The sequence below is a fragment of the Heteronotia binoei genome, chromosome 12 (genome assembly GCF_032191835.1).
Source record: "Heteronotia binoei isolate CCM8104 ecotype False Entrance Well chromosome 12, APGP_CSIRO_Hbin_v1, whole genome shotgun sequence".
NCBI classification, from domain to species: domain Eukaryota; kingdom Metazoa; phylum Chordata; class Lepidosauria; order Squamata; family Gekkonidae; genus Heteronotia; species Heteronotia binoei.
In genome coordinates, this window is record NC_083234.1 from 75,100,295 (window position 1) to 75,114,458 (window position 14,164).

At 47.7% G+C, this 14,164-nt stretch overlaps 1 protein-coding gene across 1 annotated transcript in view; it reads left to right on the forward strand.

The window, feature by feature from the left end:
- NUP188 (nucleoporin 188) overlaps window positions 1-14,164 on the forward strand; it is an 80,240-nt gene that overhangs the window by 47,644 nt on the left and 18,432 nt on the right. Inside the window, 7 exon segments of the mRNA XM_060250675.1 lie at window positions 1,866-1,935; window positions 2,855-2,922; window positions 4,021-4,216; window positions 4,747-4,821; window positions 5,741-5,826; window positions 8,451-8,596; window positions 10,927-11,108. Of these exon segments, the coding sequence (XP_060106658.1) occupies window positions 1,866-1,935; window positions 2,855-2,922; window positions 4,021-4,216; window positions 4,747-4,821; window positions 5,741-5,826; window positions 8,451-8,596; window positions 10,927-11,108 (823 nt within the window).

Genomic DNA, 14,164 nt, shown 5'->3' on the forward strand with positions numbered 1-14,164 from the left:
AGTCTGTTGTTGGCCTTGGTGTGTTGTGTGTGTGTGTGGGAGACAGCATTTCCCCCCTTCTGACTTTCTATAGCTGCCACCCCTGTGTCTGCTGCTTCTTTAAACAACCAGAAAACACCAGATATCTCCCTTGTATAAAGAAAGGAAAGGAAAGGTCCCCTGTGCAAGCAGCAGTCGTTTCCGACTCTGGGGTGACGTTGCTTTCACAACGTTTTCACGGCAGACCTTTTTACGGGGTGGTTTGCCATTGCCTCCCTCAGTCCGCTACAGTTTCCCCCCAGCAAGCTGGGGACTCATTTGACCGACCTTGGAAGGATGGAAGGCTGAGTCGACCTGGAGCTGGCTGTCAAGCATGGCTAATTCTGATTAATAACTGATGGGTTTATGGCCTGACAAAAGCAGGTCTGGGTAAGATCCTAAAAGAACCAAATGCTGCTAGTTTATTATCTTTTCCTGGCTCCTCTTTGTTTTATGACTGTTAATTATAGGGAACAAAGCAATCAGCACCTTCCCATGAATCCTTCTCCGGGAGGATGAGCCATCTGGGCAATGCAAGGCCGAATGCTTGATAACGCCCTGGGAATGTATGTAGTTTTGATATTCTATGTGTGAACGCTCCCCTGCTTCCCCTCCCCGTAGGAATCCCTTTGAAGTGTATCTTAAAAGTTGTGTATCGATGTATTGGTTTCATTATTCTCAAGCCGCGGCTTGAGCCAAAGTATTGGTCTGTCAATAAACGTAGTCTTTGTAGCAACTTCGACTCGTCATTGAACCCACATGCTTGACACCGGCTACCTGAAAACCCAGCTTCCATTGGGGATTGAAATCATAAATAATACCCAAAACACTAGTATTACTTATAAGAAAAATTCAAAATGTTGTAACACACACACACACTGTTGCCAATAAATACAATATCCAGAATAACATAAACCAACCCCCCAAGTTCCATGACGGTTCCAGGCTTCCAAGGAATATGTAAAGACTTGTACAACACTCAAACGTGATAGCCTGGAATTGTAATGGAACTTGGTGGTTTAGTTTATGTTATTCTGTATATTGTATTCATTGGCAACAGTGTGTGTGTTACAACGTTTTGAATTTTTCTCATAAGTAATACTAGTGTTTTGTATATTATTTATGTGTTGGAGATATTTGGTACATTGTTTTCATTATACAAGGGAGATATCTGGTGTTTCTGATTGTTTAGTCTTTCTCCCTGTCCCTGTTTTTGCAATGTTGCTTCTTTAAACAAGGCGTTTGGAAGTCTGCTGTACTGAAACAGAACAAGGTGGATAGGGGCGTGAACTCTCAGAATTGGTGCTATTATGAATTTTCTCCTTGGGAGAAGGAAGACATCCAGAAGACAGTCTGCTCCTGTTCAGATTTTGGAGGCAAGGTTAAAATTGTTGGAGGCAAGGTTAAACTGTGCTCCAAAGGAGGGGCTCACTCCTCACAGTTTCCAGCTTGACTTGGACCAAATGAGCAGGTTTTCTCCTAGACTGTTTAGTTTGATTAGGAAGGTGCTGGCAGGGCCAGTCCTAGACTGTCCGGCACCCTAGGCAAGGCTAACTTCTAGCGCCCTCCCCCCCCCCCCCGCCACTCTGCAGTGATAACAACACCAAGTCACATGGGGGGTGCCCATTTTGGGGCCCCTAGAAGGCCGGCGTCCTAGGCAATCACCTAGTTTGCCTAATGGCAGGGCCGACCTTGGGTGCTGGTGGAGATCTGTGTGCTTTCTCCTCCATGATCCAGAGGCAGAATAAGAGCAGAACCTTCCAGATTCCCACCTTCCTTTGTCCCAAGATTCAGTTCTTCAGAGTGAAAACAGCAGCAACAGTAATACTTGTGTATTGCACTTGCAGGCCAAAGTTCTGGGAGAACCTAACCAACCCGCTCTTTGGAACCCTTCCTCCCCCCTCTGAAACATCTGAGGTAAGAAGTGCCCCCAGAGTGTAAAGCTGTGTGTATGTTTCGTACTGCTGGGAGGAAATGATTCCCCATTTGTCTCCCCATTTGTGGAGAGCCAGTTTGGTGTAGTGGTTAAGTGTGCAGACTCTTATCTGGGAGAACTGGGTTTGATTTCCCGTTCCTCCACTTGCAGCTGCGGGAATGGCCTTGGGTCAGCCATAGCTCTGGCAGAGGTTGTCCTTGAAAGGGCAGCTGCTGTGAGAGCCCTCTCCAGCCCCACCCACCTCACAGGGTGTCTGTTGTGGGGGAGGAAGGTAAAGGAGATTGTGAGCCGCTCTGAGACTCTTCGGAGTGGAGGGCGGGATATAAATCCAATATCTTCATCTACCTCACAGAGTGTCTGTTGTGGGGAAGGAAGGTAAAGGAGATTGTGAGCCGCTCTGAGACTCTTCGGAGTGGAGGGCGGGATATAAATCCAATATCTTCATCTACCTCACAGGGTGTCTGTTGTGGGGGAGGAAGGTAAAGGAGATTGTGAGCCGCTCTGAGACTCTTCGGAGTGGAGGGCGGGATATAAATCCAATATCTTCTTCTCATCTTCTTCTAAATATACCGCCTCCATTTGGGGCACTGAGGTTGCTGATCCTGTGTTAAAGGTTGTTTCTTGTTAATTAGGATTTTTTTTTTGCAGGTATTTGTAGTTGTATTTCCTCCCCCGTATAGTTGGAAGTTCATGGTAGCTTTTCCAAGCACTAATGTGGTGTGACCTGCAATGTGCAGATTCCTGTGACCCCATTCATGCACTCCTGATGAGAGGGCGCAAACTTTTCTGCATGTTTTTGGTTTTATGCCTCAGTTTAATTTGCGCATGACAGAGACTGGAGATGCCGGATATGATCTGACCTCAAAAGCAACCCTGTTGATCGTTTCTCTCTCTCTCCAGCTCAGTGTCTTGGATACCTGTGCCTTGATCATGAAAATAATTTGCCTGGAGATCTACTATGTAGTCAAGTAGGTATCATTTGGAGTGGTTTCTTTCAGTCCAGAGGTAGAACTGAGAGCAGTGCATTAGTATTTGACCGTTGAAGTATTTCACACACATTACCTTGTAATTGTTACAACTCTGTAAGATAGGAGAGATTGCTGAGAGGAGTGTCTCTTCCTGAAGGCTACCCCATGGCTTTATGACAGAGGTGAGATTGAACTGGGGTCTTCCAGATCACAGCCTGTTCTATCTGCCACTGCACTACACTATAGCAAAAAAGGAGAAGAACAGACAGATGTTGTGTTGTGGGTGCAGATAAATTCTTGACGTTTCCAAGGTTGTTGGTTGCCAGATGAAATAACAGGCAGCCCTGGCAATCTCGTATTCCTCTCTCTGTGGATAATTGGACTACTGATACCTTAGATCTCTGTACAAGGGAGAGAATTGCAGGTAACAAAAGATAAGCTCCTGAGACCTTCACTTCCATCTGGCAAAACCTCTTGCATCTCTTTGGGCAGTGAATCCTCACCTTCCCTGCTCTTTGTTCAGCTGGATCCATATTGCTGCCTCTCACCTTCTCCCACCCCATTTTCTCTGTTCTTTTCTTATTCTCTGCTCTTAGTTGCCCCAAATGGTGTAGCTTGTACCTTGTTTCTTCATTGGTGGGATATGTTGGAGTATGGGGAGGGTGCGTGGTAGCATTACGAGGTGTTTGTTGTTATATGTGCAGTATTATGTAAAAACAATCTTAAACTTTTTTCACTAAAAAAATTAAAAATAATGGAATAAAAGTTTCTAAGACTGAACGAGAGACATCAGGAGATGCTGAGAGGGTCAGTTCAAGTGCTGAGGATGTTTAAAGAAATGGGGTTAGGAGAGTCTGCTTGGGAAATGCTTCCCCCACAGCCAGGGTGAACACTCCGCAAGCTGTCTGGTAGGCTCCTTGCTCCGTGGAACAGCAGAGACAGGCCAAGAGAAATGTAATATGTCTGTAAAGGCCAACATCGTGGCATAAAGACAACTGGGACTCCTCATCTGGCTGCGTGTGGATATATAAAGCAAGGCCAGGCTGCCTCTGGAAAGATAAGGGTAATGCAAAAGAGATGCATCTCCTCTCCTTCCAGGGGTTCTCTGGACCAGTCATTGAAAGACACTCTGAAGAAGTTTTCCACAGAGAAGCGTTTTGCTTACTGGTCCGGCTATGTGAAGGCCCTGGCATTCCACATGGCGGAGACAGAAGGCAACAGCTGTGCCTCCATGGCGGAGTACCAGATGCTGATCTCGGCATGGCGGATGATGCTGATCATTTCTACCAGTCACGTAAGGACTCTTGCATCTCTCGCTGTCTGTCCGGAAAAGTTTTTTAAAAGATTGGACCAAGAGGTCTAATTCTATGGACCCCCAAAGAAGGTGCCCCCATTACTTTCAGTGGAGGGGGGAGCCATTTTGAGAGACCCTTTTTAAATGTCTTCTCCAATTTGTGCCCGAATAGGACTCAGCTATTTTGGCAGCTGGAAAGAGCTCTAATTTCTTTTTCGCTTCCCCCCAGTAAGGTTTTTTTTTTTCTGGAGTTTTTGTTGTTTGGGTAAGCCGAACACACACCTCTGTTCGGGTTCTTTAATACGTAACTGTCAACATATTTCCCTTTCAACCACAAGGACTTCAGACAGTTTTTTAAAAAAATGAAAGCTCAGTGTTTGGGGGAGGAAAAGTTCAGCAGATCCTGCTCTGGAAGACTAGATTCTCCAGTGATTTTGCTAGATACACCCCATGCTTTGGCTCTGAACTATTTCTGGATTTGGTGATTGCCTACAAAAGATGCTTTCTTTCTCAACTTTTGGTCTCTTTAGGCTGACATAATGCACTTGAATGACTCTGACGTCCAGCAGCTGTTTCTGGAGGTGCTGAGCGGAACCAAGGCTTTGGTGAGTGTCTGCTCCTGGATCTTGTGTTCTTCCCGGAACTTCAGAGAGGCAGGCAGCTGTCTGATAGCAGGATGCTCTAGGCCAGGGGCATTATGAGGGCAGAATCTGACATAAATGAGACCTTGTTGGGCTGTGCTGGGCCATGCATGTATCTATTCAAGATTAGGTAGCAGAGATATAAACGTCAAAGGACACGGACAAACACAAAGATTTTTTTTTTAAAAAAAAACTTAAAACATGCTTAATATTAGCACTCTTGCAATATTTTGTTTGTTTAACAGTCTCTGATAACTGCCACTTCATGCTCTGAGGAGCCTTAGCCAGTAAAAGGAAGAGAGGCTTGCTCAGTAGCTCTGCTGTGCGATTGAGAGAGCCTGGCAAAACAATCCCTCCCCTCCTTCCTCCCCAAGGGAGGAGCCTCAGCCAATGGAGAAAATAGGGGTTTTGCTCTGTAGCTCCTGTGCGATTGAGCAAGCCTGGCAAAGCAAGCTGTGATGCAGAAGGAAGCAAGAGAGAGGGAGAAGGAAGCAGATGACAGCCAGTCACTGATAGGAGCCCTTCAGTGGCCTGATTTGGCCCCCGGGCCGCATGTTTGACACCTGCTCTAGGCCTCCTGCAAAATGGGGTAAAAGTTTTCTTGGTTACCTACAGTGAGAAAGTCTGTTTCTCCTGGATTGTAGTTTGCCCAGTTGTTCCTCTTACAGATGTGGAGCAGGTTAGTTCCAAAGTAAAGATGCACAGGCTGGTTAGGACTTGGAAGTCTCTGTTCTGGGAGGCTCTAGCAAAGAGGTTCTTAAAGCAGCAGGCAGCTGTCCTTTGGAGTGTGGCTCAGCGCTCCGGAGGCGTCGCCAACCATGTTCTCGCGAGCTCCCACTTAGCGACGCAGGGGCTGCCTACCAATGGGAATGTTTCTCTGCAGCTGCTGGTCCCGACCTCGGTGTGCTGCCTCCAGCTGGGATCCATGCTGTGCACCCTGCTGCTAATCCTGTTCAGGCAGTGGAAAAGGTAGGTCTCTCACGGAGGGCGTGCCGAAGATCTGTGCAAGACGAGGAGAGGCTGTGGAGGAGGAAGGAGGTGCAGGGAGGCTGGGGAAATAAAGCACTGTGGGCTGATGATGATTTCAAAGTCACTTCGGTATATATCAGGGGTGGCCAAACGCGCTTAACGTAAAAGCCAACAGAATAAATGCCAGATGCTTGAGAGCTGCAAGAAATGAATATCGGATGTCTGAGAGCCGCAATATTGGATGGAAGGAAGGAAGGTAGGATGGTAGGTAGATAGATAGCTAGATAGGGGAGGGGAGACAGAGGTGAAGGTGGAAAGAAAGCAACTTTAAATGCATTCTCCAAGCTGGCCAGCAGGGCAGTGGGGGCTTCAAGAGCCACACAATATGTGTGAAAGAGCCACAGTTTGGCCACCTCTGGTATATAGTGTTCCTTCCTACCCCTCAGTGAACTGCGCTGCTCTTGCCGTTGCTAACCTGCCATCCATCAAGAAGCTTGGTGGGGAGGGGGGAGACCTTTACAGAGCGGCAAGAGTTTGCCACTGAACGTTGCTTCTCTCGTCCCCCCTCGTTTCAAGGGTGGAGTGTATATTCAGCAAGCTGCTATTCATATCTGCCAGTGTGAAAACGGAAACCTGCCATTTTAGAAACAGGGAGGACCCGTCCCGGGGTTGCAATTGTTCCTAGGACTGTCGATAGTGATGGGTTGCATTCTGTGTTGTCGTTCGCCCCCGCCACGTCCACACAATGCGGTCCTCCTGCCTTGGGAGTGACGGGGCTGGCACAGAGCTCCAGCTCTGAGGGTTCTCTGCCGCACTGTCGGTCTGGCTGGCATGTTCTCTGTCCTCTAGGAACGTAATTGGTGAAGCCAGTCTTATCCTTAGGAGGGCAGCTCTTGCCATGTGTCCCTAGTACATCCCAGCAGCGTAGGGCAGGGGTGTCGAACTCATTTGTTATGAGGGCCAGATCTGACATAAATGAGGCCTTGCCAGACTGGGCCTCGTGTGTCATAAAATGTAATGCCAGGAAGAACACACACAAACTTTATAAAGCACACAGAGAAACACAATTAAGGATTTTAAAAAAACTCTTAAAATAAAACATAATAATAATAATAATAATAATAATAATAATACTACTACTACTACTAATAATAATAATAATAATAATAATAATAATAATAATAATAATAATAATTTTTTATTTATACCCTGCCCTCCCCGCCAAGGCAGGCTCAGGGCGGCTTACAAAACATGATACAGTATCATGGTATAACAGTAACAGATAAAATCAATCAACAGTATAAATACAATATATAAATTAATACTAAAAATAAGCTAAAACAATACAGTGGTGCTACAATCTCTGCTTATCCAAGACAGCGTAATATTAGTTCTGGTTCCATCTTAAAAGGCTACTTGGAAGAGGGCAGTTTTGCAGGGCCTACGGAACTGATTAAGATCCCGTAGGGCCCGCACCTCTTCCGGCAGCTGATTCCACCATTGGGGCGCTTTTATAGAGAAGGCCTGCTCCCTAGTTGTTTTAAGTTTGGCCTCCTTAGGCCCAGGGATTTCCAAAAGATTTTGTGAGCTGGAACGCAGTGCTCTCTGGGGAACATATGGAGAGAGGCGGTCCCTGAGATAGGCAGGTCCTTAGGCCACATGCTTAAAACATTAGCACTCATTGGTTTTAAAGGATCCAGGGAGCTGGGGAAAGGAAACTCTGGCTCTTTCCTTCCTTCCCCAAGGGAGCAAGAGGGGGAGGAACCTCAGCCAATAGAAGGAAGAGAGGCTTGGCTCAGTAGCTCTGCTGTGCCTGGCAAAGCAAGCTCTCCCTGTCCCCCTTCCTCCCCAAGGGAGGAGCCTCAGCCAACGGAGAAAAATAGAGGCTTTGCGCTGTAGCTCTTGTGCAATTGAGCAAGCCTTGCAAAGAAAGCTGTGATGCAGAAGGAAGCAAGAGAGAGGGAGAAGGAAGCAGATGACAGCCAGTTGATCAGGAGCCTGATTTGGCCCCTGGGCTGTATGTCTGATACCTCTGGTGTAGGGAATGATTTTTTTGGGGGGGCTGCATAGGAGCCCCTTGGCTAGTTCCAGTGAAGGTGGTCCAAATATGTAGGAATAACCTTTATTTTGCTTCTGGCCAAGGGGCCATTTCTTCAGGACTGGAACTGGCTGCCAAAAGTGGGGGGAGGGGAATCCCAGGCTAGTTCTGGCAGCTGGTACAAACAGTCATTGTGCTAGTAGACAGAAGAAGAGTGATGTGGGAAGTGGTTCTCGGGGGGAGAATGGCAGAGCCCTTTCGTCTGCCGGGTGGTCATAATGGCCATGGCAAGTTTTAATATTCAGCACGATCGCTTGCTTCACTGAGTGCCACGTGAACGATAATAGATGGCATCCTTACATACTGCAGCACAAGCATTTGTGTCTGCAAGGAGGTGCTGGACCTTCTACGGTAGCTTCTGTGCTTGGAGCAATTTCAGGCTCTGCTGTTGATCTGAACTGCAGATTTCACCGAGCGTGGCATAAGCGCAAGGTTGGAGCAGCTGAGACATATGTCACTCGACAGAGTGAAACCCCTCTTCCTTACTGTTCTCTGTGTCTTCTTCCCGCTGCCGCCTCATTGTCAGAGAGTTGGGCTCCGTGGACGAAATCATAAACTCCTTGACACAGATCCTGGATGGAGTGCTGCACGCTGACCAGCAGCTGATGGAGAGAACCAAAGCCAGAGTGTTCTCTGCCCTCATCATGGTCCTGCAGATGCGGGAGGTGAAAGGTAAGGGGAAGCCTGTGTGGCAGAACATTTTGCAAAAGAGCCCTGCAATGATTGCCGTGCAATTATTTATTATTTTTATTCATTCAGAGCCAGTTTGGTGTAGTGGTTAAGTGCGCGGACTCTTATCTGGGAGAACCAGGTTCGATTCTCCATTTCTCCACCTGCACCTGCTGGAATGGCCTTGGGTCAGCCATAGCTCTGGCAGAGGTTGTCCTTGAAAGGGCAGCTGCTGTGAGAGCCCTCTCCAGCCCCACCCACCTCACAGGGTGTCTGTTGTGGGGGGGGAAGGGAAAGGAGATTGTGAGCCGCTCCGAGACTCTTCGGAGTGGAGGGCGGGATATAAATCCAATATCATCATCTTCTTGTTCTTTTTCTTCTGGAGAACCAGTTTGGTGTAGTGGTTAAGTGCGCAGACTCTTATCTGGGAGAACCAGGTTCGATTCTCCATTTCTCCAGTTGCACCTGCTGGAATGGCCTTGAGTCAGCCATAGCTCTGGCAGGAGTTGTCCTTGAAAGGGCAGCTGCTGTGAGAGCCCTCTCAGCCCCACCCACCTCACAGGGTGTCTGTTGTGCGGAAGGAAGATAAAGGAGATTGTGAGCTGCTCTGAGACTCTGAGATTCGGAGTGGAGGGCGGGATATAAATCCAATATTTAGATTTGCTTTGCTATGCCTGCTGTTATTGTTTGAATATAGAAAGAGAGTGACTCTTCCAAGGTCACCCAAACCGGGGACTAGAACTGCTGATGGAGCAGAGATCCGTGAGTGGCTATTAGCTACCAAGTCTGGGAAAGTGTAGATGACTGGGGAAGGCAATGGCAAACCACCCCGTAAAAAGTCTGCCATGAAAACGTTGTGAAAGCAACGTCACCTCAGTGTTGGAAACGACTGGCGCTTGCACAGGGGACCTCCCCTTTCCTTTCCTTTCCTTTCCTTTCCTTTCCTTTCCTTTCCTTTCCTTTCCTTTCCTTTCCTTTCCTTTCCTTTCCTTTCCTTTCCTTTCCTTTCCTTTCCTTTCCTTTCCTTTCCTTTCCTTTCCTTTCCTTTCCTTTCCTTTCCTTTCCTTTCCTAGATGGAACACTCTGTCTAGGACAGTGATGCTCCTGGGTGCTTTGGGGTGGAGGGACCGGAAGGGCTTCTGGGGTTCATGCCCTGCTGGTGGACCTCCTGATGGCACCTGGGTTTGGGCCAGTGTGTGATACAGTATTGGACTGGGTGGGCCACTGGCCTGGTCCAACATGACTGTTCTTACGTCTCCCTACTCTTTCTCCCACATTCTCAACCATGCTAGCACTTGGATGTTAAATGGGCTGGCACTCATTCATTAAAAGAGATCGCTGTTTATCGTAGCACAGGTTTTCATAACCCTCTGCTGTAGATTATGCTGCGATAAACTAGTTTCAGAGGGCAGCCGCGTCAGTCTGCAGCAGAACAATTAGATTTGAGTCTGGCAGAGCTGTAGACCCCGGCAAGCTTTTCCAGGTATGAGCTTTTGAGAGCTCTGATGAGGGGGGCTCTGACTCTCAAAAATCTTGTGGGTCTCTAAGGTGCTTCTGGATTCAGATCTAGCTGCAATCTATTTGTTAGTCTTTAAGCTGTCACAGAATTATTCTCGTCTTTCCATATGTGTAGCCATCTGTCTGTCTGTAGCAGAAGAAAAGAGCAAGGGCGTTCAGTAGCACCTTAGAGACTAACACAATTCCCCCATTATATTCTATCCTGTCCACTCTACCGTGCTGCCGGAATTAAATTTCTGTCTGGAGTACTAACCTCCTTCAAAGCACGTTCAGAAACTGAAAATATTATATTTCTGTTATCTGACAATGATGCTCATGCGTCCTGTAGAGTCTCTTCGTTTGCCCTTGCAGCTAAGAAGATAAGAGCAAGAGTAACATCAAATGCTGCAACTTCTTGAGGTTGGCTTTTCTGGGGAACTTTTAAGGTGTTAATTGGAAACTTTGTTCGGATTCTGTTTTGTTTTGTAACGGCCAGTGGCTATACACAATAAATTTTTGACTGACCAACTAACACAATTTGCAACAGGGCAGGAGCATTCCTGAGTCACTGCTCACAAAAGCTCGTGCCCCACCCCAAATTTTGTTAGTCTTTACAGCGCTGTTGGACTCTTGCTCTTGTCTTTCAGTTAAGCTGGTTGCAGTTTGCCTCTGTGATCCTTGAGAGTTTCATCGTCCATAGCAGAGGTCGATAGCTGCTGACCGGTTTTACATTTTGCTTTCTTGGTAGGGTAGTTTTCATCCTTGGGCTGCTGCTCTGCTCCAAATTAAAGCGTCACACGTGTGTGTGTTTGTGTGTTTCCCCCCGTCTGTGGCAGTGAGTGATATCCCTCAGTACTCCCAGCTGGTGTTGAGCGTGTGCGAGACCCTCCAAGAGGAAGTTGTGGCTCTCTTTGACCAGACTCGGCACTGCCTGACCTCTGGAGACTCTGCAGACGACAGGGACAGCATGGAGACGGACGATGCCTCCCGGCATAAGCAGAAGGACCAGCGAGATGGGGCAAGTGACTTCAGGAAAAAGGGGATCTTGGGGACAGAGGATTTGAGTGGGAACTTCCTGATCAACACACACATATGAAGTCACTATGATGTCATGGAATATAATGGGTTGGGCTTCAAGAATAAAGGAACAGGATGCAACGCATTTTAAGAGGAAAGTTGATGTTATAATGTTGCAGGAAACATGGTGCGCATACTCTTTGGTATGTGCACCAAAGAGCATGTGTGCCATGTTACTGAGTGAGAGCACTTTAAAGACGCCATCAGGGTTTTTAATGTACCGTATTTTTCGGACCATAAGACGCACTTCCCCCCCCCCCCCAAAAAAAAAAGTGGGGGGAAAAGTGTGTGCGTCTTATGGTCCGAAGGTACGTACCTTCGGGGGGTGAGGGGCCGATATGCTGCCTCTTCCTCCGATCCGGCGCTTCCCCCGCGCCTGCTTGCCTGGCTCCATCTTCTTCAGGCAAGCGTGGGATCGCTCCACGTGGCCCCAGCGCTTCGCAAGCGCCGGATGCGGAGGGGGCAGCGTGCTTCCTACTTCCCTGTGTGCCTGCCTTCAGCTGTGATGTTTAAAGCAAGCGTTGGGATCGCTCCCTCCCCCCTCCGATCCCAGCGCTTGCTTTAAACATCACAGCTGAAGGCAGGCACACAGGAAAGTAGGACGCATGCTGCCCCCTCCGCATCCGGCGCTTGCGAAGCGCTGGGGCCACGTGGAGCGATCCCACGCTTGCCTGAAGAAGATGGAGCCAGGCAAGCAGGCACCGGATCGGAGGAAGAGGCAGCGGATCGCCCCCCAGGAGGAAGGTGCGTCCTATCCTTCGGAGCGCCTTATGGTGCGAAAAATACGGTAATTGATTTTATATATACGTATTTTTTACTGTTGTGCATTGCCCTGAGCCTGGCGCTAGCCGGGAGAGGGCGATTCATTAAATGTAATAAATAATAATAATAATAATTGGTCTTAGAGGGATACGACATATATGAGATTGAGGCTGAACCCTCAGTGCGTGGTAGAGCAAAGGGGGGGGACTAGGTATTTTGATTTATACTATGTTGAAAGCCAAGATTATTCAGCTTCCTTCCCTTGACTCAACAGCGATGGCCTTACTTCTGAAATTTAAGGAAGCGGTCTGTTTAGTAATAAATGTTTATAGCTCTCCTTGTAAAACTAAAGCTCAAGTCGAAAAGGTATGGAAGGATCTGGAAAACGATATCCTGCATGTGAAGTTTCTTTATACCAAGTTGGCCAGTCTAGCTCATCGTGTCTGTTCTGATGGGCATCCCTTGTTCAGGGTCCTCGGGCTGGAGACACCAGCTGCTGAGCCGGAGATGTTTCTACATATAAAGCAGAGGCTAGGGAGCCCCATGGCGCAGAGTTGTAAGCTGCAGCCCAAGCTCTGCTCACGACCTGAGCTCGATCCCGGCAGAAGCTGGGTTCAGGTAGCCAGCTCGAGGTTGACTCAGCCTTCCATCCTTCCGAGGTCGGTAAAATGAGTCCCCAGCTTGCTGGGAGGAAAGTGTAGAGGACTGGGGAAGGCAATGGCAAACCACCCCGTAAAAAGTCTGCCGTGAAAAGGTCATGATGTGACATCACCCTGTGGGTCAATAACTACACGGTGCTTGCGCAGGGGACTACCTACTTTGTTAAAGCAGAGGCTCTGCCACTGAGCCGCAGTCCCTCCCAATGTATTACATTTGAGTCCCCCCTTTTCTCCATGGAGGTCATCTTCGCATATGTGGGGTTCATCCCCCTGCCCAGTTGATGAACATATGAACATATGAAGCTGCCTTATACTGAACCAGACCCTTGGTCCATCAAAGTCAGTATTGTCTTCTCAGACTGGCAGCGGCTCTCCAGGGTCTCAAGCTGAGGTTTTTTTTTACACTTATTTGCCTGGACCCTTTTTTGGAGATGCCGGGGATTGAACCTGAGACCTTCTGCTTCCCAAGCTGATGCTCTTCCACTGAGCCACCGTCCCTCCCCAATGGTGATGGATGGTGCCTCAGAGAACCTCGTGTCTGAGCAGGGGTTTGCAGCCTGTTCTCTCTGGTCACAGCAAAGGGAAGACTTTCAGCATACAACAGAACAAGTGAGGCGAAGGGCCTTTTGAGCCATTCAATCCGGTTTGAATGGGAACCAAGAGAAGCGAGCTCAGGAAGATGGGCCCCTGCCCAACAAGGATCACAGTGGCAGTTTGACACCCGGGGAGCCAACAATGGGACGGGAGGAGATGAAAGTGAGCAGGGAAGGTGAGGAGTTCAGTTGCAAATACTTGGGCTTTGTGGACGGTGGTGTGCGCATGCTCTTAAGGAGTAAGAAGCCGGTGCCTTCCCCCTCCGAGAAGGAAAAACAATTACAGCCTAAAAGAAATGTAAACATCTCTGCTACAGTATGAGAAATAGACAGGAGAGTCTCTAAGGAAATAGAGAACAGTCTGACTCGAACTTAGTTGCTGTGTGCGGTAAGAAAACTTCATTGAACTTTTAAGATAAGAAGTCGACATTAGCCGTGATTAATTGCTTAAAATGGCGACTGCAGCGAAAGGGCTATCGGAGCAAATGACACAATTTCAAAACTTAGTGTTAGAATCCAGTGAGAATATTAGAGCTGAAATTGCAGAAATAAAAAAGGTTTGCCAATTAAATATGGAGTTAAAAGGGGTCAAAGAACTGGCATTGAAAGCTGATAACGCCACAAAAGAAAATAAGGTGCATATTAGTCGGCTGAAGAAACAAATCACTGAACTTTCGGACAGGAACAGAAGGGCTAATTTAATTGTACATGGAATCTCAGAAGAAGTAGATGCAAAACAGCTAGAGAAGAACATGATGGAATGGATTTCAGAGCAGGGAATAAAATTAAATGAAGAGCAGATAGAGCAAGTACATAGACTGCGAAGTAAAAGGAGAGGAGGGGAACCACGCTTTGTGATAGTTAAATTTGCGAGGGAGAAATTACAACAACAAATATTCCTAGCGCTGAACAAACAACTGGAACATAGAGGGAAAAAGGTTTTCGTAAGGCAAGACTTTTGTCAGGAAACATTGCAACAAAAG